The sequence below is a fragment of the Callithrix jacchus genome, chromosome 13 (genome assembly GCF_049354715.1).
Source record: "Callithrix jacchus isolate 240 chromosome 13, calJac240_pri, whole genome shotgun sequence".
NCBI classification, from domain to species: domain Eukaryota; kingdom Metazoa; phylum Chordata; class Mammalia; order Primates; family Cebidae; genus Callithrix; species Callithrix jacchus.
The window spans coordinates 4,507,376-4,530,538 of NC_133514.1; the positions used below are offsets into that span (position 1 = coordinate 4,507,376).

A 23,163-nucleotide genomic window follows, 5' to 3' on the forward strand; every position below is an offset into this window, starting at 1 on the left:
CAGTTAGAGGGTGACAAAGGACGTACGCAGTGAATTCTGGCTGTTACTAGGTAAAGAGTCCAGAATATACTAAGCACTCAGAAATGGCAGCCCTTATTATTACCATGATAATGATAAGTAGTCGTATATGATTCTGGGCAGGCCTCCTGGCTGCAGACCTTGCCGTGAGCCCTGGGTAGCGTGCCCGGGGTTCATCAGCACACGTCTTTCTTCTGCCGAACACTTTACATTCCTTGTGAGATCGTCTGTTCATTTTGCAGGGTTTTTTCCTCGTCAGAAAGTTGTATTCTGAACTTTTTCCACTGAACTATTAAGGATTTTCCTATTCCACACCTCAAGAAGGATAGCACGTCTTTTATCTATTCAGACACTACTTTTCTTCCAGAAATGGGATTAAGTTCTCATCTTCAGCAGGATCTGCACTTTTTCCTAATGACAAGGAAAGACCATCCCTGGCCCTGCACTCAAGTCCTGGGCAAACAGGAATGGTGGGTCATCCAGCCCCCGCTCCCAGCCAGCCCCCGCTCCCAGCCAGCCCCCCACTCCCAGCCAGCCCACGTGCCCAGCCAGCCCACTCCCAGCCAGCCCCCGGCAAACAATAACAGCTGATCCTCAGCAACAAGAAAATTGTCATTATTTAATAACTGAGGAAACATCCTATTTCAGCATGAGGTCCAAGTTGATTTTGGAAGATACTCATTAACTAAACAGAGTAACCGAAAGCCAATGACACCTTGTAACGACTTTTCCCTACACAGGGATAAGGATACAGCAGACTTCCTTATATTAAAGCTATCACCTTCCCTTCCAGTTGATATAACCTAGTTTACCAAAACACACCTTCAAACAGGATAACCCAACAAAAGGTTTAAACAGAAGGGCAGAGTTGTCTCATCAGAGATACGGTCATGCCTCTCTAATGCTTTCCACAGACTAATTAAATGGATTTCATGCATCTTTAAATGCTCTCAGGAAACCGTAAGAGGCTCTCTGCGGCTTGGCATTTCGGGGGTAAATGTAAGCTAAATGTACTAGGTCTCTCGTCATCCTGCTTTCAATGAACCCAAGATGGTATCTACAAAAATAAGTCAGTAAAAATAACGCTTTCTCACATCTTTTTCTATCTGAAAGGATTCGTCGTTGGAAACAATGGTTAAGCAGATAGGTTGGGGGTTAGGGGTTTATTTAACAACTTTGAAATTTAGAATTCTAAGTCATTCCCATCGCAGAGTTCTGTGGTGTAACTTTAAATTGAACTCAGTATTGAATTATTAAAATATATATATACTGTTATTTAAAGTAATCCTGGAATGCTGGTGGTAGGTGGGGGACTGTATCACACCCAGAAACACACGTCCACGATTGTCCACCCCTCAGCCACGAAACCCAACAATTCAGGAAGGAGGAGGCAGTTGCCGTGGACCAGGGTGGGATGTGTGGAATCACTAACACTTCGGACTCGGGAGAGCCGTGAATTTGATGAGAAACCAAAGTTCGTTAAAAGTTTGCCCTTTATATTTTACACTCAACTTTTTTCTCAAGCACAAAAAGGGAATTTACAATCTAACCAAAGTCCTGTGAGAGATGCTTGTGTCTATGCCACTTCCTGATTGCAACCTCAGTAGCTGGGCTCTGCCGGGGCTTCCTGCAGCTCATGAACTCATGAGAGGAGGTCCGGGTGTCCCCCAGAGTCTCGGCGGGAGGTCCGGGTGTCCTGATTGTCTCAGCAGGAGGTCTGTGTGTCCTGAGAGTTTTGGGAGGTCTGAGTGAACGATCATTTTAATTCCCTGCTGGAATTAAACTTTAAGATGCTCCTCACTCTTTATTTCTTTGGGGGAGGAGTCTAGAACCTTCATGTCTAGAACTTCATTGATGAGCCTTTGTAGCTGGAAGCATAGCTGAGGGTCCTGCTGAGATGTCAGCTTCTGTTTTTGAAATGCACACACAGGTTAATGGGTTCTCTTCTTCAGGAGCGAGGGCAGCGGGGCTGGGCTTGCAGGAGGGTGTCCACTGAGGCGACGCAGGCCTTACACAGATTCTGACCTCACGCTGTCTGCATTAGGTCTTTGACATGACTGACACAATCTAAGGCTTTTCTGTAAAATTCTACTTAAGTGAAAACTTAGATTGGAAGAAATTCATGGTCCAGAAAAATGTCCTGTTTCCAAGCCTCTGCGTGTTTCCAAGCACTCTGCCAGGTCACTGAGGCCGTCTCACCAGCTGTGTCCCGGGTCACTGAGGCCGTCTCACCAGCTGTGTCCCGGGTCACTGAGGCCGTCTCACCAGCTGTGTCCCGGGTCACTGAGGCCGTCTCACCAGCTGTGTCCCGGGTCACTGAGGCCGTCTCACCAGCTGTGTCCCGGGTCACTGAGGCCGTCTCACCAGCTGTGTCCCGGGTCACTGAGGCCGTCTCACCAGCTGTGTCCCGGGTCACTGAGGCCGTCTCACCAGCTGTGTCCCGGGTCACTGAGGCCGTCTCACCAGCTGTGTCCCGGGTCACTGAGGCCGTCTCACCAGCTGTGTCCCGGGTCACTGAGGCCGTCTCACCAGCTGTGTCCCGGGTCACTGAGGCCGTCTCACCAGCTGTGTCCCGGGTCACTGAGGCCGTCTCATCAGCTGTGTCCCGGGTCACTGAGGCCGTCTCACCATCTGTGTCCCGGGTCACTGAGGCCGTCTCATCAGCTGTGTCCCGGGTCACTGAGGCCGTCTCATCAGCTGTGTCCCGGGTCACTGAGGCCGTCTCATCAGCTGTGTCCCGGGTCACTGAGGCCGTCTCACCAGCTGTGTCCTGGTTGTGCCTGCCTGACTTTGTCTGTCTCTGTCCCATGTCAGAAATCCTCAGACCTTTCTGGAAAAGGCCATCCTGCAGCGTTGTGCCAACTCTTTCTCCAGCCCGGCATTGGTCTGTCTCCCTGCAGGTGGCTCCAGGCTCCACTGCCCTTTGCTCACCCTCTGTCTCTCAAGGGCCAGTGCTGGGTTCAGCTCACTAAGACTTTTTGGGGAGAGGGGCCATCCTTCCACCACATAGGTAACCTCAGGGCAAAAGCAGAGAGGTCCACGGCACTGAACTCAGAGTCAGCAACGGTGTGACGGGGAACCTGCTTCCTTGACTCTGCCTTTTACTCTGCTGACAACTAGAGGAAAAGACTAATCTGATGTTAAAACAGTGCATTTTTAAAATGTATCCCCAACATAATCCAGGGGGTTCAGGAAGTTGTTGGTGCTTTGGGCTCTCACACATCCCTGGGAGAACCAAGAAGAGAATCTGAATGGGAGTGGTGAGGGGAGAAAGAGAGAGGGAAAAGGAAGGAAAGGAAGGAGGGAGGGAGGAAGGGAGGGAGGGAAAGGCACACAGAGAAACAGGAGGCGGGGGGGAAATAGCATCTGGTTTTGAAAGAAAACTGAGCAAAGACAGAGAAGTGAGCATTTGCTGACAGCTTGTAGCTGTGAGCTGTGATGTGAATGTGTCCAGCATGGTGGGACCCTAGCATCTCCCCAGCCGCATATGGGGGACCACCCTGGAGAAAGTGACCACCCAGCTGAGGTCTGCAGCTGTGGAGAGCAAAGGGGACGGAAGTGGGGAGAAATTATGGCAGAGAGAGGGATAAGCTTGTTCATCCTCAGAAGCAAAAGAGACAGACGGAGGGTGGTTTCAAGGATGGCGTGACTTTCTGCAACTTGAGTGTGTGGCTCCTGTTCGGGAAAGGGGTGCAGAATCTGTCTGGTGGGGAGCAGTGGCCGGACCCCGGAGGGCCGTGCTGAGGAATCTGTGCTCAGCTCGAACACTGTGCTGGTGAGAACATCAAATGGAATGCTGCTAGACTAAGACAGAGATACACAGTCATGGGCAGCTGTGAGGATGTGGCAGGGTGGAGGACAGGGAGAGACGAAGGCCAAAGCACAAAGGAGAAACTGAGGCCCAAGAGCAGCAGGTGGGCTTGAAGGGTGAATCCAGATGCCTGGGACCTGCCGGAGGTCCAGGCGGACTCCCAGGTTTCCAGCCAAGGTCTCTGCAGCAGGAGGGGTGGGACGAGGAGATGACCCACAGGTGGAAGGAGGCTGTGTCTGCACCGTGGGGGCTGCTCCTGCCCTGTCCCCAAGCCCCGATGCTTCCGGAGAGCCTGGCCCTCGTTCACAGGTGTCACAAACAAGCATCCCAATTGCACATGCATGTTGACATGTGTGAGATGTGCCCTGGGGGAGGCCCACAGACTATGATGAGAACTGGAAGAGAGGGGTCACTGGTCACGGTCCCAGTCACCTGGTTTCCCTCTGTGCTGTGCGACAGCCTGTCTCTGAGCCCTGTGTAACCAGCCTGTGTTCAGCTTTCCATTCTGAAAATCCTCATTCCTTCCACCTGGTCCCTGCAACACCTTTTCAGTCCAATATTCTACTTTGTTGGGTTTCCATTTAAAACCTCCCTATTTGGGCCAGGCACAGTGGCTCACACCTGAAATCCCAGCACTTCAGGAGGCTGAGGCAGGTGGATGACCTGAGGTCCGGGTTCAAGACCAGCCTGGCCAATATGGCGAAACCCTGTCTCTACCAAAAATATAAAAATTAGCCAGGTATGGTCATTAGCCAGGCATGGTGGCTAATTATGGGCTCCTGTAATCCCAGCTACTCAGGAGGCTGAGGCAGGAGAATTGCTTGAACATGGGAGATGGAGGTAGCAGTGAGCTGAGATCACGCCCCTGCACTCCAGCCTGGGCCACGAAGCAAGACTCCATCTCAAAACAAACAAACAAACAAAACCAAAATATCTAGATTTGGCTCATGGGAATACACCAGAATAGCCACCAGGAGACCCAGGGGCCGGGCATTGCCTCCTGGTCAACCACCCTAAGCCACGGCGGTGACTCACCCCGCAGCCACGCCAGCGTGGGCACATCCACTGAGATCCCCACCACTCAAGCCAGGATGAGTTTTCTTCAAATGCAGTTGAAACATTTAGGGCCCCAGGGTAACTCCATAGCTGGAAATTAAACATAGGCTGGATAATAAGTGCTTTATCTGCTAAACTATCCAATGAAGTGAGTATACTAATATCCTAACCTAAGGAAGAAGAAAAAAGGCTGGAATTTAGGTAACGAACGCATTTCATGTGGACAGAAACACCAATACAGCCATTTCTTTCTCGCCTGGACTCAGATGTGTGCTGCAGTACTGGCTGGGTTCAGAAGGCAAATGTGTGATTGGTTGCTGTGGCAATGGGTAGAAGCAGGTGCCCATTCTGAAAAAGCACTGGGGAGTGTGTGCACCTAATGTGCTTTCCCTGAAACGGCCTCAGCTCCTGGAGCCATCGTGCCATAAGTAGCTTGAAAGGTGAGACAGTCATGTGGGGAGAGAGAAGGAAGAAATCGATTCTGAACACGTACTTTGTACCAGCTGCTTTGCTAATCTTTCACAAGTTCTGTCTCTCTCAAACATTGTAATAACTGTCAGCCGTACCTTGAAGCTTCACCTGGTGGGTCCCCAGAACTTCAACACTTGGAATAGGCTGTTTGCCTAAGTGTTTTGTAAGGGGATAACCCAATGATCCATTTCCCAAGCTCAGCCAATGTCCACGCTGATTTCAAGTTAGCAATGCTGAAATACGAGGCCGTGAAGGGGTGCCATGGAGTGAATGTGCCCTCCTGGCTCTCTCTAACACGGCAATAGTGACCCTGGAGGGCCGGGGCATCACGTGTGCTGTTGATGATTGCAGGTGAGCGAGGCGGAGGTCAATGGGCAGTTTGAATCCGTATGTGAGTCCGTCTTCAGCGAAGTCGAATCTCAGGCCATGGACGCCCTCGACCTCCCGGGATGTTTCCGAACGAGGAGTCACAGCTACCTTCGAGCCATTCAAGCCGGCTACTCCCAAGATGACGAATGTATCCCCATGATGACACCCTCCGACATCACCTCCACCATCAGGTCAACAGCAGGTAAGAGAACGCCACTTTCAGCCTTCCCGCAGGGACTCTGTGGGTGCACCTCCCTTTACCCTAGAAGGAGCGGTGCCTGCAGCACCACAGGTACAATGTGCTCTCCTGACAAGTAACGTTTCCTAATTGCATTTGTCACACTGTTGCATTCACAAGCCTGCTTTGTCTCTTAGAAATAACCTTTCTTTTTCTTAGAGTGAAATCTACTAATTATCAAGCTTCCTGAAAATGTTCAACTATAACTTTTAGAAAGTTTTATAGATTAGAAAAAAATGCAAGTGCTAACATTTGGAAGGTGATCAAGTTTTAAATAGCAAAGTTTAATGGGTTGCACTGAGATTTTGGCTGATGAGCGGTGGTCACTCCCAGGCTTCCCGTAGCAATGTCCGGCCGGCTGGTCTCTGGCTCAGTAATCAGATCTGCAAACACGACTCGCTGCCAGTGAGCAGGTCCATCATTAACACAGATGCACTAATCATCTTAGACCTCTGAAGACTCGGCCTGGCAATGTCCTCTAGTTCTCATGGAAAACCATTCCCACCCCTTTGAAAATTTACCGTCCAAACTAAATATCACTGCCTAATATTTTACTGCCTAATATGTTATTTCTATAACACGATGAATATACATGGCCTGGAGAAACCCATAAAACACAGCAAGCAATAAAAGCTCGCCAGGCGGCACATAGCGGCTAAGGAGAGGAGCTATGAAATGACACAGTGACAGGGAGTGAGGTGTTCTGAAGACCAGAGGGTCTGCAGTGCTGCAGCGGTATTGTAGGAATTTAAAGGACAGCTCTGGCGGGAAATAGAACACATTTCTGTTCATGATAAATCACATTAGCGACAGCAGACACCGCAGGAGAGAAGCAAAGAGAAATTCAGGCAGAAGTGTGTGAGACCCATGAATAGGTCTTGGTTTGTTTCAGTGCTAAAGTGAACAAGAATTCCAGGAGATTGCACTTTGCAGAATTACAAACTACAGCATCACCGCGGCCTGCAGTCAGTACTATCCCTGTGCTTCGTGGCAGCGTCTGTGGATGGAGGAGGAGGAACCGCATTCAAACCGCGTCCCGTCCCGTCCTCACCGCGTTCAAACCGCGTCCCGTCCCGTCCTCACTGCATTCAAACCGCGTCCCGTCCCGTCCTCACTGCATTCAAACCGCGTCCCGTCCCGTCCTCACCGCATTCAAACCGCTTTCCGTCCCATCCTCACTGCATTCAAACCGCGTCCCGTCCCGTCCTCACCGCATTCAAACCGCTTTCCATCCCGTCCTCACTGCATTCAAACCGCGTCCTGTCCCGTCCTCACCGCATTCAAACCGCGTCCCGTCCCGTCCTCACTGCATTCAAACCGCGTCCTGTCCCGTCCTCACCGCATTCACACCGCGTCCTGTCCCGTCCTCACCGCATTCACACCGCGTTCCATCCCATATTCAAACCGCGTCCTGTCCCGTCCTCACCGCATTCACACCGTGTTCCATCCCATATTCACACCGCGTCCTGTCCCGTCCTCACCGCATTCAAACCGCATTCCATCCCATATTCAAACCGCGTTCCGTCCCGTCCTCACCGCATTCACACCGCGTCCCGTCCCGTCCTCACCGCATTCAAACCGCGTCCCGTCCCGTCCTCACCGCATTCACACCGCATCCCGTCCCGTCCTCACCGCATTCACACCGCGTCCCGTCCCGTCCTCACCGCATTCACACCGCGTTCCATCCCATATTCACACCGCGTCCTGTCCCGTCCTCACCGCATTCAAACCGCGTTCCATCCCATATTCAAACCGCGTCCTGTCCCGTCCTCACCGCATTCAAACCGCGTTCCATCCCATATTCAAACCGCGTCCTGTCCCGTCCTCACCGCATTCACACCGCGTTCCATCCCATATTCACACCGCGTCCTGTCCCGTCCTCACCGCATTCAAACCGCGTTCCATCCCATATTCAAACCGCGTTCCGTCCCGTCCTCACCGCATTCACACCGCGTCCCGTCCCGTCCTCACCGCATTCAAACCGCGTCCCGTCCCGTCCTCACCGCATTCAAACCGCGTCCCGTCCCGTCCCGTCCTCACCGCATTCACACCGCGTTCCGTCCCGTCCTCACCGCATTCACACCGCGTCCCATCCCATATTCACACCGTGTTCTGTCCCGTCCCGTCCTCACTGCATTCACACCGCGTCCTGTCCCGTCCTCACCGCATTCAAACCGCGTCCCGTCCCGTCCTCACCGCATTCACACCGCATTCCATCCCATATTCACACCGCGTTCCATCCCATATTCACACCGCGTTCCGTCCCGTCCTCGCTATCAGCCCTCGTGCTTGTTCTTTGCTGACTCTCTCCTTCTGCTGTATTCAAAAGAAGTTGCAGCCGTGGATAATTCATTCACATAAGCTTAAAGATTACTTTTCAAAGCAAGCTGTGGGTTCTCGGTGTTCTTTTCGTGTGGCAGAGGTTTCTTCGACGCTGAGCCATGGGCTTGGGGAGAGAGGGCAACAGATCCTGGCTGAGCCTGGGCTTGGCGTTCGAGGGAGGCCGGTGCCCAGGACCTGCCCGAGGGAAACCCACGGGCCTGACAACACGGTCCGGAGGCGCAGGCACCGGAAGGCTCGTGGGAGGCTCGTGGGTGGCGGGTATAGCCTCCTGTTGTCCTCTGCTGTGGCCTGCTCTGCTCACCCCTGCCCCGAGGCGAAGCATGGTCTCACATGCTCTGCCCTGATGTGAACATAGAAAAAATTAGACTCAGGGAAGCCCTGAGATTTACAATTACTGCGTTGAAAAACAGCACCCCAGGAGATCATTCCTCATGTCCCCTCCCCGAGGTGTTCACTGTCTCTTAGGAGCAAATAAACAGTTACGCACTTGCACGGTCTTCAGGAATGCTTTGAGACAATGATTACCTCGTAGAAAAGGACGTTACTGTCTTCAGGGCTGTCTTTATAGCGAGAACAAAAATAAAACAGATTTTACAGAGATAAGAAACAGTTCTGAGCTCACACTAAAATTTTAATTTATACGGATGCAATTTTTACCATGTATATTTTGTATTCCAAAAATGCACATACCAAATAAATCACACAGAAAAAAAGATTCTATTCAGAGTTTCCACTGGATCTTTGCCTAGTTTTGAGTCAGAATTTCCTCTAAGTGATGCAGGGGACTCTCCGAGTTATGGGAGAGTCTGCGAGTCCAGTGAACAGAGAAAGGAAAAGCACTGAGGGAGATTCATAGCACTGTAGGGTTACGAGGTACCCTGTGAGGAAACGCACGCACAGATTAATCACTAACCTCTTCTGTTTCCCATTTTACCCTAAGTATTGCATATTAAATATTTAAATCTTCATTTGCTAAATAAAATTTAGATGACATACAATGCAGTCTATTTAACAAGATTATAAAGAAATGAAAAATCCCTGTCCGGGAAAACAAAATTATGGCAGAAAACTATCAAAATGTGCAGGACGTAGGTGCCTAGATAATCGTGCCTAGATAGCTGAATTTCAACTTTGATCCAGAGCTTCCTGCCAATAAGTCAAGTGGATTGCAAATTTTTCTACTTAAATACTTCTTACTTTTATATATAAACACTTGGAAATTCATGGACTAACACTCACGTTCAAGAGCTCTCCTTCACTGATATGTGTGCATATGTGTGCCTGTGCATATACGGAGAGAGGCTATTTGACACATTGACTTTCCTTTATGATTTTCTTTCTAAAACTAGCTCCTGAAAATAATTCCAAAGAGTTATTTTTGAAAACATTCCAAAGTGAGCACTTTGAATAATAAGATTTATTTAAACATGTTACTTTATGCAGGCTCAAAAGATAAAAGTTGCTGTTATTATTAGATTGTTTCACCTTGTAGAAATACGAATGTATAATATTCACATAATAAATATTGAATATATGCATGAAAGATGTATTGAGAATTTAAAAATACGTATTAGACCACCTGTTTTTTTTAATTTTTGCATTTTTTAATTTAAGTTCTGGGGTACATGTGCAGATCTTGCAAGACTGTTACATAAGTTCACACATGCCACGCACGGTGGTTTGCTGCATCCATCCCCTCATCACCTACATTAGGTATTTAGCAAAGACTTGACTGAGGAAAATGCCCGTCAAGGATGGACTGGATAAAGACCATCTGTTTTAAACATGGACAATCAAGGATGGACTGGATAAAGACCATCTGTTTTAAACATGGACAATCAAGGATGGACTGGATAAAGACCATCTGTTTTAAACATGGACAGGTTGATGTTCCCGGAGGATGCTTGTTGGTTTGAGAATGCCGAGTTCACTCAACCTTTTTCACTCAACCTTTATGTATTTTTTTTTTTTTTTTGAGACGGAGTTTCACTCTTATTACCCAGGCTGGAGTGCAATGGCACGATCTTGGCTCACCACAACCTCCGCCTCCTGGGTTCAACCAATTCTCCTGCCTCAGCCTCCCGAGTAGCTGGAACTACAGGCGCACACCACCATACCCAGCTAGTTTTTGTATTTTTAGTAGAGACAGGGTTTCACCTTGTTGACCAGGATGGTCTCCATCTCTTGAACTTGTGATCCACTCACCTCGGCCTCCCAAAGTGCTGGGATTACAGGCGTGAGCCACCATGCCCGGCCTCACTCAACCTTTAAAGGCAGCTGGTGATTCAGCTGAATAGAGCCTTTTAATCTACTCGCCGACCAACTCAAATAAGAACACGATAAACATTCCCACATGCATCAGCGTTCCCTCGTCCCCCGTTTCTCTCATTTTGGAAAACGCTGCATATTGATTAGTGTCCTCTCCTTAAATGAAGTGATTTTGAAAACATCTAACTTTCATTTCACACATGGCTTCTTTCTCATCTGTGAAATGATTTATTGGATTGCTTTACTTGCCCAAATACACCTCTCACCCAGTTTTTCCAGGGAGGGAATATTATTGATATTGCGAAGGAAAATAATATAAAATTAGATTATAATGATTTTTCTCTGGGTCAGAAATTTTCTAGAAGTCATTAAGACAAAGGGAAAATCTATAGAGAGGATGGCAGAGGAAACAGCCACAGACAGTTTATTTGTATTTCTATAGCAATTTGTCTCCCAAGGGTGCATGGTAATTCCATTTCCAAGATAGATACTTGCCCACGTATAGGAGAAAACTTCTGTCTCTATTGCGGTACCTTGAATGTCAGAGGTAGGATCACTGGTTTTCAATACTATGTTTTTTTGTTGCTGTTTTAAAATTTTACTTCTTTGCTGGCCTCCCTCTGTTTGAACAAAATATGATGATGTATTTAATCCTTCCGATTTTAACCTTCGACAATAGAAGACAGTGTCTTACTTCATTTACCTTTTCACGAAGAACATACTCTCAGGGCTGTGAGCCTGGGGACGTTTCCTCACGGAATAAGCGTGTGGCCTCAACCTTCTGGTCCAGGGCCTGGTGTGGTCACGTTACTGTGTAACTGAGCTGCAAGTTTCCATGACGAGATGATGAACATGTGTTAAAACTTTAATTTGAAAAAGTAGAGAATGAAACAAAATGGATGTCAGCTGGGCTATTCAGAAAATGTTTTGGCCAATAAAGATTATTTGAAATCATAAAATACCACAGGGCATGTGCAGGCGTGTCAGGCCACACTGACAGCACTTGGGAGACCCGGCCGATGGCTGCAGAGCTCGCAGCACCGCAGGTGGGAGAGCCCTTCTGGCCACTGGCCAGCTCAGGATGTCTCAGCAGACGTGCTGCTTGGGGACCAGGTGTGTGGAGTGCAGCCTTTCCAGGCCCACGTGCCTCTGACAGGCCCCTTGCCCTCCTCTGCTCCCTTCCCAGATGGCTGGCAAGGAGGCCCTGCAGCCAGCCTCCCTGCAGAATTCAAATAAGACGCGCTATCTGGGGAAAGGCTTTGGGAAGAATGTTTAGCTCTTTACTGGGAGAATGAGCAGCTGGACGTTCTGTAAAAGCCACAAAATCTGAAAACCAGAAGATTCCCTCAAACACGCCTTTTCCATGGGGCTGTCAGTCAAACACCAGGACTCCACAGGTAGGCCAGGCTCCAGCACACACATCGTTGCTGAGGGCATGTGACCTGTAGGGCTCCACAGGTAGGCCAGGCTCCGGCACACACATCGTTGCTTGGGGCATGTGACCTGTAGGGCTCCACAGGTAGGCCAGGCTCCGGCACACACATCGTTGCTGAGGGCATGTGACCTGTAGGGCTCCACAGGTAGGCCAGGCTCTGGCACACACATCGTTGCTTGGGGCATGTGACCTGTAGGGCTCCACAGGTAGGCCAGGCTCTGGCACACACATTGTTGCTGAGGGCATGTGACCTGTAGGGCTCCACAGGTAGGCCAGGCTCCGGCACACACATTGTTGCTTGGGGCACTCTGACTTGTCGCCTCAGGTCATAGCTTTCCACCAGTCAAATGCTTGCACCGCCAGGACCACCTGAACACCCCACGAGGTGATGAAAAGCCGCATTTCAGTGAACAAAGAGCAGAGGACATGAATGAAAAAAGTCACATGGGATCCCTTTGTTTTAGAAACATAAAAATTGAACTAGAATAAGGAACAATCATCTATAGGCCAACTGAAGATTCTAAATAAAAGATCAAATGACATTTCTATCGTGAGCATTTATATAAGTGTTTGCTGTGTGCCAGCCGCTGCGCCAGGTGCTCTCTGAACACAGAAGCACTACAGTCTGGAAACAGCTGCTCGTCAGCCGTGGCACACCCGCTGGGTACTGCGGAATGTGTGCAGACCGATATGGAATCCCAGGGAAAGCCAGGGTGGCAGCAGCGTGCAGCACCCGGACATCTTCCACCTGCAGGAAGAGCTCGGCTGAGACTTCAGGACTGAGCAGGACAAACCCGGATAGAGGGAGGTGCAGATGTTCCATAAACCTCAACCCTCAGCTCTCGGTAGGTTTTGGTAAATACTGAAGTCATAACAAACGTTCTGAAAACCTCAGCCCTCAGCCTAAGTGCCCTGAGTGGTCATCTCAGCCCCGCATTCACAGACAGAGCGCCCAGCCTGGAGGGAGAGGCTGAAAGGCAGGACAGACGGGGGACGTGACGTCAGGGGGACGTGACATCAGGGGGATGTCCAGGCTGCACCTGCAGAATTTGCGCTTGAGGGATTCGGAGGCCACTGGAGGACGCTCAGCAGGAGAGGGGCTGTGGCTGAATTGCGTTCCCTGGACTTGGTACTGCCCCCGAATCCCCAGACCTGAGAATGTGCCTGCATTTGCAGACAGACCCTTTGAAGCGGTGACCGAGGTAGAATGAGGTCACTGGGGGCCCAGATATAGTCTGACTGGCGTCCTTATAAAAAGAGGAGAGCACGACACAGACACGCACAGAGGATGAGCCCATGAGGACACGGGGAGAAGACGGCGTCCTCACGCCCAGGACAGGCCTCGGGAGGCTCCAGTTTTGCTGGCACCTTGATCTGGAACTCAGGGCCACCACGACAGGAGAGAATCTACATTGCTCTGTTATGGCAGAGTGGGAGAACTCACGCAGGGGCCGGAGTCATGTCGTAATGAAGACCCGTGACCCTGCCGTGCTGCAGAAGAGCACGGAGGAGCCAGCTCCTCCAGCAGCACAGGTGAGAGGGGACAGGCGCGCAGGTGTAGCCGGCTCTCAGAGGGAGCCCGTGGAGCGGGACGGAGCGCCCGACCACCCTCTCCAGCTGCTGCCACTGATCCTCTCAGCAGCTGAAGCCAACAGGGCCCAGCTCTGACGCGCCGAGTAGTCTGGACGTGTTGAGCTGAAGGCGCCACGGACTCGCCAACCCAATTGTCAGGAAGAAGCACGGAGGTCTAGGCTGGAGGTGCTGTGCAGACCACGGAGCCACAGAGCCACCCCCAAACAGGAGGACGTAGAAAGAGGACAGCCCGAGCCCGCAGCATCAGCGTTGTGGGGAGAAGCTTCCGGAAGGAGCGCTGGAAAGGTGGGAGCCAGGAGGGCTGGGAGGGCCGCGGGAGGGAGTTCATCAGTGCTCAGCTCACCGCAGGGGGAACGGGGCTGCCCTGGGGTTTTGGCACCATGGGCAGAGTCCCGGAAGGCCGCTGTGAGGCCCAAATTGTGCAGCCACTCTCTGTGGAGCAGCAGGGTCCTCTGCCACCCCCACCCGGAGTAAGCTCAGGCTCCTGCGTCCATGAGCCCTGCACAAATTCAGCACAGCGGAGACCCCTGTGGGTCCCCCAGAGACGAGGGTGGGCTGAGGAACCCCAGGAAGCAGGTGTGTCTGTCTCACAATTTTGACTGTAAATGGTCACAAACCCTGAGGTCTACAGCAGCACAGAGAACCCGCCCTCACCCGTGTCGGGCTCCGCCTCACACACACACACACACACACAATCTGCTGGTGCCGCCTCACACTCACACACAGAACCCACCCTCACCCGTGTCGGGCTCCACCTCACACACACACACACACACACACAATCTGCTGGTGCCGCCTCACACTCACACAGAACCCGCCCTCACCTGTGTCGGGCTCCGCCTCACACACACACACACACACACACAGAACCCGCTGGTGCCGCCTCACACTCACACACAGAACCCGCCCTCACCCGTGTCGGGCTCCGCCTCACACACACACACACACACACACACAATCTGCTGGTGCCGCCTCACACTCACACACAGAACCCGCCCTCACCTGTGTCGGGCTCCACCTCACACTCACACAGAACCCGCCCTCACCCGTGTTGTGCTCTGCCTCACACACACACACAATCTGCTGGTGCCGCCTCACACTCACACACAGAACCCGCCCTCACCCATGTCGGGCTCCGCCTCACACACACACACACAATCTGCTGGTGCCACCTCACACACACACACAGAACCCGCCCTCACCCGTGTTGTGCTCTGCCTCACACACACACAATCTGCTGGTGCCGCCTCGCACTCACACACAGAACCCGCCCTCACCCGTGTTGTGCTCTGCCTCACACACACACAATCTGCTGGTACCGCCTCGCACTCACACACAGAACCCGCCCTCACCCGTGTCGGGCTCCGCCTCACACACACACAATCTGCTGGTACCGCCTCACACTCACACACAGAACCCGCCGACCTCCCCCGTGTCTGGCGCCGCCTCACGCTCGCAGGGCTCAGAAGTCTAAATTGGGTTCTGTAGAGCAGAATCAAACGTCACGTCCTTCTGGAGCCTCCCGGGGACTCTGCTCCTCACCTGCTCAAGCTTCTGGAGTCCCTGCCGTGCCAGGTTCCAGACGCACAGCTCCCACCAGGGCCTCCATCGTCCACACCTCCTCCTCTGACTCCAAGCCCCTGCCTTCCTCATGTAAGGGCCCTGGAATCACGTTGGACCGCTTGGATGATCCGGGATCATCTCCCCACCTCAAAATCCCAAATTTACTCACATCTGCAGAGTCCCTTTTGCTACGTCGAGTACCATGGTCACAGGCCCTGGGGACCAGGATGTAGACGTCTTTGGAGGGTGTTATTCGTAGGAGGTTTCACTAAATACTGGTGAAGTGCATGAATGAATGGCTCAGGAATGAATGAATGAGGTCTTCTCTGAAACCAGGCCCAGTGTAGAGGGTGACACCCTTCAGACACTGACCCATGGGGAACCCATTTCTCTTCCAGGAATATGATAGAAATCCTTGTAGTAAGCCCAGGTTGATCCTGATGACGAGGAGCCAGAACTGGCCCGGGCAGATGCACGCTGTGGGCGGGGTCAGAGTCCACCCTGGGAAGCCCAGGTGTGCCGCCCCACGGTCCTCAGTGTCAGCCCTGCTGCCGAATTCACGTCTCCAGCCCTGTAGCATGGCATAGGTCAGATTCCGGAAACCCAACAATGACTACATACTGCGGGAGTGGGTCTGAGATGCCCAGGGAATGTGAACGTCTTCCCAGATGCCCAGGAGGTGGCTCTGGTTGTCACAGTGCCCGTTAGAACTTCTCAGAAACTGCCAACCACGATGGTTTCCATGAAGCCCCAGAAGCCTTCACCAAAGCTCAGTGTTCCAAACTGAGGCGCAGGTTGTGCATCACAAAGACGCCCTCCCTGTGTCTGTGGTTCAGAGGCGTGTATTCGGGACTGGGGCATGGGACCCTGTTGTGGGCCTCAGCACTGCACGAAGATTTTCAGACGCTAAAAACAGGCACAGGTGGAAGTCTCACGTGGCCTCTCCTCGGTGTCTAGAGTTGTGTTTTATAGGAAGTGAAGAAACGCTGCCCAGATACCCAAAGGGTGAAACTAATCTTTGTGATTTTCATTGTCCTTGATTTCTTTGAACTACAGCCAAAGACTTGCCGACTTTATCCGCTGTGTGCTAAGCCTGCAGGAGGCATGGATGAAAGAGGCCGTGCGCACCGGTGGGAGAAGCCATGGCAGGGCACAGTCTCTGCAAGGACGAGGGAGACCCAAGCTCTCCTGGCTGCAAGGAGGGAGAAGCCCCGGGTGGCCTGGGTAAGGGTGGGGTGTAGGAGTTACAGCAGGAGCCCCTGGTCTGCACTGTGGAGGAGGAGTGGGCCCAGCTCTCTGTGAGGGGCCCTGAAGGTAAAATACTTGATGCCTCTCTCTAGAACAGACAGGGCACATGAATCACACACTCCCCGGTTTGCAGAAGGCGAGTGTGATGCAGATGAATGGTGCATCTCTGTGTCACGTATGGCATGTGTGAGCCAGAACTGCTCGGGTAAGAAGAAATAGAAATTCTCCCTAACTGTGTAGCCTGCTTGTTCCTTCAAAACCACCGTTTTCGAGTAATTTGTGTCCTTCTCTTAAACATCCTCCTGTGTATGTACTTAGGCAGCAGTAACACCATGAATGCTGGAATGATCTCCCAGGCAATGAGATTTCAAGATGAGGCTGTCATTGAACAAGTGAACTTGTCTAGACCACTTAGCCGTAAGAGGAGTTAAACTAGAGCCATGGGTCCCTGACAGCAGTCTGCATCTGTCCTGTGGCTGTGCTCCTACCTGAAGCAGGGTGCAGATGGAGGGACGTGTGTGGGGATGGAGTGGGCTGTGTCTGCTACCTGAAGCAGGGGTGCAGATGGAGGGACGTGTGTGGGGATGGAGTGGGCTCTGCTCCTACCTGAAGCAGGGGTGCAGATGGAGGGACATGTGTGGGGATGGAGGGGGCTCTGCTCCTACCTGAAGCAGGGGTGCAGATGGAGGGACGTGTGTGGGGATGGAGTGGGCTGTGTCTCCTACCTGAAGCAGGGGTGCAGATGGAGGGACGTGTGTGGGGATGGAGTGGGCTGTGTCTCCTACCTGAAGCAGGGGTGCAGATGGAGGGACGTGTGTGGGGATGGAGTGGGCTGTGCTCCTACCTGAAGCAGGGGTGCAGATGGAGGGACGTGTGTGGGGATGGAGTGGGCTGTGTCTCCTACCTGAAGCAGGGGTGCAGATGGAGGGACATGTGTGGGGATGGAGTGGGCTGTGTCTCCTACCTGAAGCAGGGGTGCAGATGGAGGGACGTGTGTGGGGTTGGAGTGGGCTGTGTCTCCTACCTGAAGCAGGGGTGCAGATGGAGGGACGTGTGTGGGGATGGAGTGGGCTGTGCTCCTACCTGAAGCAGGGGTGCAGATGGAGGGACGTGTGTGGGGATGGAGTGGGCTGTGTCTCCTACCTGAAGCAGGGGTGCAGATGGAGGGACGTGTGTGGGGATGGAGTGGGCTGTGTCTCCTACCTGAAGCAGGGGTGCAGATGGAGGGACGTGCGTGGGGATGGAGTGGGCTGTGCTCCTACCTGAAGCAGGGGTGCAGATGGAGGGACGTGTGTGGGGATGGAGTGGGCTGTGTCTCCTACCTGAAGCAGGGGTGCAGATGGAGGGACGTGTGTGGGGATGGAGTGGGCTGTGTCTCCTACCTGAAGCAGGGGTGCAGATGGAGGGACGTGTGTGGGGTTGGAGTGGGCTGTGTCTCCTACCTGAAGCAGGGGTGCAGATGGAGGGACGTGTGTGGGGATGGAGTGGGCTGTGCTCCTACCTGAAGCAGGGGTGCAGATGGAGGGACGTGTGTGGGGATGGAGTCCGCTGTGTCTCCTACCTGAAGCAGGGGTGCAGATGGAGGGACATGTGTGGGGATGGAGTGGGCTGTGTCTCCTACCTGAAGCAGGGGTGCAGATGGAGGGACATGTGTGGGGATGGAGTGGGCTGTGTCTCCTACCTGAAGCAGGGGTGCAGATGGAGGGACGTGTGTGGGGTTGGAGTGGGCTGTGTCTCCTACCTGAAGCAGGGGTGCAGATGGAGGGACGTGTGTGGGGATTGAGTGGGCTCTGTCTCCTACCTGAAGCAAGGGTGCAGATGGAGGGACGTGTGTGGGGATTGAGTGGGCTGTGTCTCCTACCTGAAGCAGGGGTGCAGATGGAGGGACGTGTGTGGGGATTGAGTGGGCTCTGTCTCCTACCTGAAGCAAGGGTGCAGATGGAGGGACGTGTGTGGGGATTGAGTGGGCTCTGTCTCCTACCTGAAGCAAGGGTGCAGATGGAGGGACGTGTGTGGGGATGGAGTGGGCTGTGTCTCCTACCTGAAGCAGGGGTGCAGATGGAGGGACGTGTGTGGGGGATGGAGTCCGCTGTGTCTCCTACCTGAAGCAGGGGTGCAGAAGGAGGGACGTGTGTGGGGATGGAGTGGGCTTTGCTCCTACCTGAAGCAGGGGTGGAGATGGAGGGACATGTGTGGGGGTGGAGTGGGCTGTGTCTCCTACCTGAAGCAGGGGTGCAGATGGAGGGACGTGTGTGGGGATTGAGTGGGCTGTGTCTCCTAACTGAAGCAGGGGTGCAGATGGAGGGACGTGTGTGGGGTTGGAGTGGGCTGTGTCTCCTACCTGAAGCAGGGGTGCAGATGGAGGGACGTGTGTGGGGATGGAGTGGGCTCTGTCTCCTACCTGAAGCAAGGGTGCAGATGGAGGGACGTGTGTGGGGATTGAGTGGGCTGTCTCCTACCTGAAGCAGGGGTGCAGATGGAGGGACGTGTGTGGGGATGGAGTGGGCTGTGTCTCCTACCTGAAGCAGGGGTGCAGATGGAGGGATGTGTGTGGATGGGGTGGAGGTAGAGGGGAGCGGCCAGTGGAGGAGAGTCAGGACACCCGCAGTCACAGGACTCAGGCTTTGGCTTATCTGACAGTCTGCCAGCAGTGCAGGGGCGTGGAGGCGACTCAGCCAAAGGCCTGCGGACTGGTGGTTCCTGGGACAGAGTCCTCCGTGAATGTGCAGCAGGACACTGCGGTGAGCCCAGTGCAGACACTCTCCTTGCTTGTTGCTGGCTCTGGAATGGAAGTCCCCAAGCCAGAGTCCATGACCTGAGGAACCTCTAGCATAAGGTTTTCATGAATTTAGGGCTGTGCACAGATTGTGGGGATGGAGTGGGCTCTGCTCCTACCTGAAGCAGGGGTGCAGATGGAGGGACGTGTGTGGGGATGGAGGGGGCTCTGCTCCTACCTGAAGCAGGGTTGCAGATGGAGGGACGTGTGTGGGGATTCAGTAGCTGTGTTGGAGAAGTTTCATTAAAGTAGTCTGCTGTCTCGGTGTCAATGCTCTTAGTAAACAATCTGGTGTTGGAGACAGTCCCTGCTGACGGGCCGGGGCTGGCACTGCTGGACAGGTCACTAGTTAGGCTGGTGTGTCAGGAGTGAAGGTGGCCAGTGGGCAAATGGATCAAAATCCCTGTCTAGAAAGGTGAACCCAGAGCTTGGAAAGCTAGCATCTGTCACCACAGAGAAGCAATGGAAAGGCCTGGATGCAGGGGTGGAGGTAGAGGGGAGCGGCCAGTGGAGGAGAGTCAGGACACCCGCAGTCACAGGACTCAGGCTTTGGCTTATCTGACAGTCTGCCAGCAGTGCAGGGGCGTGGAGGCGACTCAGCCAAAGGCCTGCGGACTGGTGGTTCCTGGGACAGAGTCCTCCGTGAATGTGCAGCAGGACACTGCGGTGAGCCCAGTGCAGACACTCTCCTTGCTTGTTGCTGGCTCTGGAATGGAAGTCCCCAAGCCAGAGTCCATGACCTGGGGAACCTCTAGCATAAGGTTTTCATGAATTTAGGGCTGTGCACAGAGAGACGGGATAAAAAGTGCATCTTCATCTTTGCTGACTTAACTAACCTGTATTTAGGGTTTCCTTCCATGATGCATGCAGACAACAGAGCATATTCATGTTAGATTCTTATCACAGTATCAACATAGCCTATCATCACTGAAGGGTTCTTGCAACTGTTCAGAAACACTGCCCTCCCCATGCTTGAGGCTGCGGGCTCTGCTGTCCCCTGCCAGGTCTCTGTCTCACTCTACTCAGACAGCTGTAAGGACGCTTCATAGCCTGGATGGTTGTGAATGCCAGAGGTTTATCTGTCATGGTTACGGAGGCTAGAAGTCCCCGATCAGGGCTGTCCAGCATGTTCATGGGCAGGGGGTTTTCCCTGCATCCTCACAGGGTGGAGAAAGGGTGAGGAAGCTCCCTGGGATCCCTTTATAAAGGCACGAATCCCTCATCCTGTCCCCAAACGGTCCACAAACCCAAAGTCACAGACATCATTTATCTTTTACACATTTCACGTCAGATGCACACCCGAGGTACCTGTGGTGATGAGCCAGATGAGCTTAAATTAACCTCTGCCATGTATATGCCATACTGGGCTCAATAAATACTGGCTGAATGTGTGAATGAGTGATTTTAAAATGTACACCTGATAAGATCTTTAATTGCCTTTGTATGGAGACTTTGCCCTAACTTAGACGCCTTCCATGTTTAAGTGTTTAAACACCACTGTGCTCGGCTTTTAGCCTTGGTGTCTACTTGACCTTTTTTCTGCAGAGTTCCTCTCTCAGGACAGTACTCATTCAGGTGCAGAGTTCCTCTCTAAGGATAGTAATCATTCAGGTGCAGCATTTCTCTCTGAGAACAGTGCTTATTCAGGTGCTGAGTTCTCTGAGGACAGTATTTATTCAGGAGCAGAGTTCCTTTCTGAGGGCAGTACTTACTCAGGTGCAGAGTTCCTCTATGAGGACAGTATTTATTTAGGGGCACAGTTCCTCTCTGAAGATAGTAGTTATTCAGGTGCAGAGTTCCTCTCTGAAGACAGTAGTTATTCAGGTACAGAGTTCCTCTCAGAGGATAGTACTTATTCAGGTGCAGAGTTCCTCTCTCAGGACAGTACTCATTCAGGTGCAGAGTTCCTCTCTGAGGATAGTAATCATTCAGGTGCAGCATTTCTCTCTGAGAACAGTGCTTATTCAGGTGCTGAGTTCTCTGAGGACAGTATTTATTCAGGAGCAGAGTTCCTCTCTGAAGACAGTACTCCTTCAGGTACAGAGTTCCTCTCTGAGGACAGTATTTATTTAGGGGCACAGTTCCTCTCTGAAGACAGTACTTATTCAGTTACAGAGTTCCTTTCTGAGGGCAGTACTTACTCAGGTGCAGAGTTCCTCTCAGAGGACAGTATTCATTCAGATGCAGAGTTCCTCTCTGAAGACAGTAGTTATTCAGGTGCAGAGTTCCTCTCTGAAGACAGTATTTATTCAGGTGCAGAGTTCCTCTCTGAGGACAGTATTTATTCAGGTGCAGAGTTCCTCTCTGAGGACAGTATTTATTCAGATGCAGAATTTCTCTCAGAGGACAGTATTTATTCAGGTGCAGAGTTCCTCTCTGAAGACAGTAGTTATTCAGGTGCAGAGTTCCTCTCTGAGGACAGTACTTATTCAGGTGCAGAGTTCCTCTCTCTGGACAGTACTCATTCAGGGGCAGGGTTCCTCTCTGAAGACAGTAGTTATTCAGGTGCAGAATTCCTCTCAGAGGACAGTATTTATTCAGGTGCAGAGTTCCTCTCTGAAGACAGTAGTTATTCAGGTGCAGAGTTCCTCTCTGAGGACAGTACTTATTCAGGTGCAGAGTTCCTCTCTCAGGACAGTACTCATTCAGGGGCAGGGTTCCTCTCTGAAGATAGTAATCTTTCAGGTGCAGAGTTCCTCTCTGAGGACAGTACTTATTCAGGGGCAGGGTTCCTCTCTGAAAACAGTAGTTATTCAGGTGCAGAATTCCTCTCAGAGGACAGTATTTATTCAGGTGCAGAGTTCCTCTCTGAAGACAGTAGTTATTCAGGTGCAGAGTTCCTCTCTCAGGACAGTACTCATTCAGGGGCAGGGTTCCTCTCTGAAGATAGTAATCTTTCAGATGCAGCATTTCTCTCTGAGAACAGCGCTTATTCAGGTGCTGAGTTCTCTGAGGACAGTACTTATTCAGGTGCAGAGTTCCTCTCTCAGGACAGTACTTATTCAGGTGCAGAGTTCCTCTCTCAGGACAGTACTTATTCAGGTGCAGAGTTCTCTGAGAACAGTACTCATTCGGGTGCAGAGTTCCCCTCAGGACAATACTCATTCAGGTGCAGAGTTCCTCTCTGAGGACAATACTCATTCAGGTGCAGAGTTCCCCTCAGGACAATACTCATTCAGGTGCAGAGTTCCTCTCTGAGGACAGTACTCATTCAGGTGCAGAGTTCCTCTCTCAGGACAGTACTTGTTCAGGTGCAGAGTTCTTCTCTGAGAACAGCACGTATTCAGGTGTAGAGTTCCTCTCTGAGGGCAGTACTTACTCAGGTGCAGATTTCCTCTCAGAGGACAATACTCATTCAGGTGCAGAGTTCCTGTCTGTGGACAGTACTCATTGAGATGCAGAGTTCCTCTCTGAGGACAGTACTTATTCAGGTGGAGAGTTCTTCTCTGAGAATGGTAATCATTCAGGTGCAGAGTTCCTCTCTGAAGATAGTACTCATTCAGGTGCAGAGTTCTTCTCTGAGGACAGTACTTATTCAGTTGCAGAGTTCCTCTCTGAAGACAGTACACATTCAGGTGCAGAGTTCCTCTCTGAAGACAGTACTTATTCAGGTGCAGAGTTCCTCTCTGAGGACAGTACTTATTCAGGTGCAGAGTTCCTCTCTGAGGACAGTACTTATTCAAGTGCAGAGTTCCTCTCTGAGGACAGTACTTACTCAGGTGCAGCCATGCATCCCTTATCAGATGTTCTGCATGGACATGATTCAATCTATAACTGACATGTGCAGGAAATAACATCATTTTTTTAAATCAACTTAATTTCCATTCTAAATTCCCACCCTCCTACCTGATGTACTGTGGAACCCAGCCTCAGTCATTTCAGGTTAAACCCAGGGCAGTACCAATGCCAGGACTCCAGGAGGTTTGTAGGCATCTGGGAAGCCTCCCGGTCATAGACCATTGATTGGTCCATCT

At 51.8% G+C, this 23,163-nt stretch overlaps 1 protein-coding gene across 6 annotated transcripts in view; it reads left to right on the top strand.

Moving 5' to 3' along the window:
• Window positions 1-23,163, top strand: part of DLGAP2 (DLG associated protein 2) — a 923,452-nt gene that overhangs the window by 839,950 nt on the left and 60,339 nt on the right. For all 6 annotated transcript variants that reach the window (XM_054243655.2, XM_054243654.2, XM_054243652.2 and 3 more), the window contains one exon: window positions 5,708-5,927. In XM_054243655.2, coding sequence (XP_054099630.1) covers window positions 5,708-5,927 — 220 coding nt within the window. The remainder of the gene's footprint in view (window positions 1-5,707; window positions 5,928-23,163) is intronic.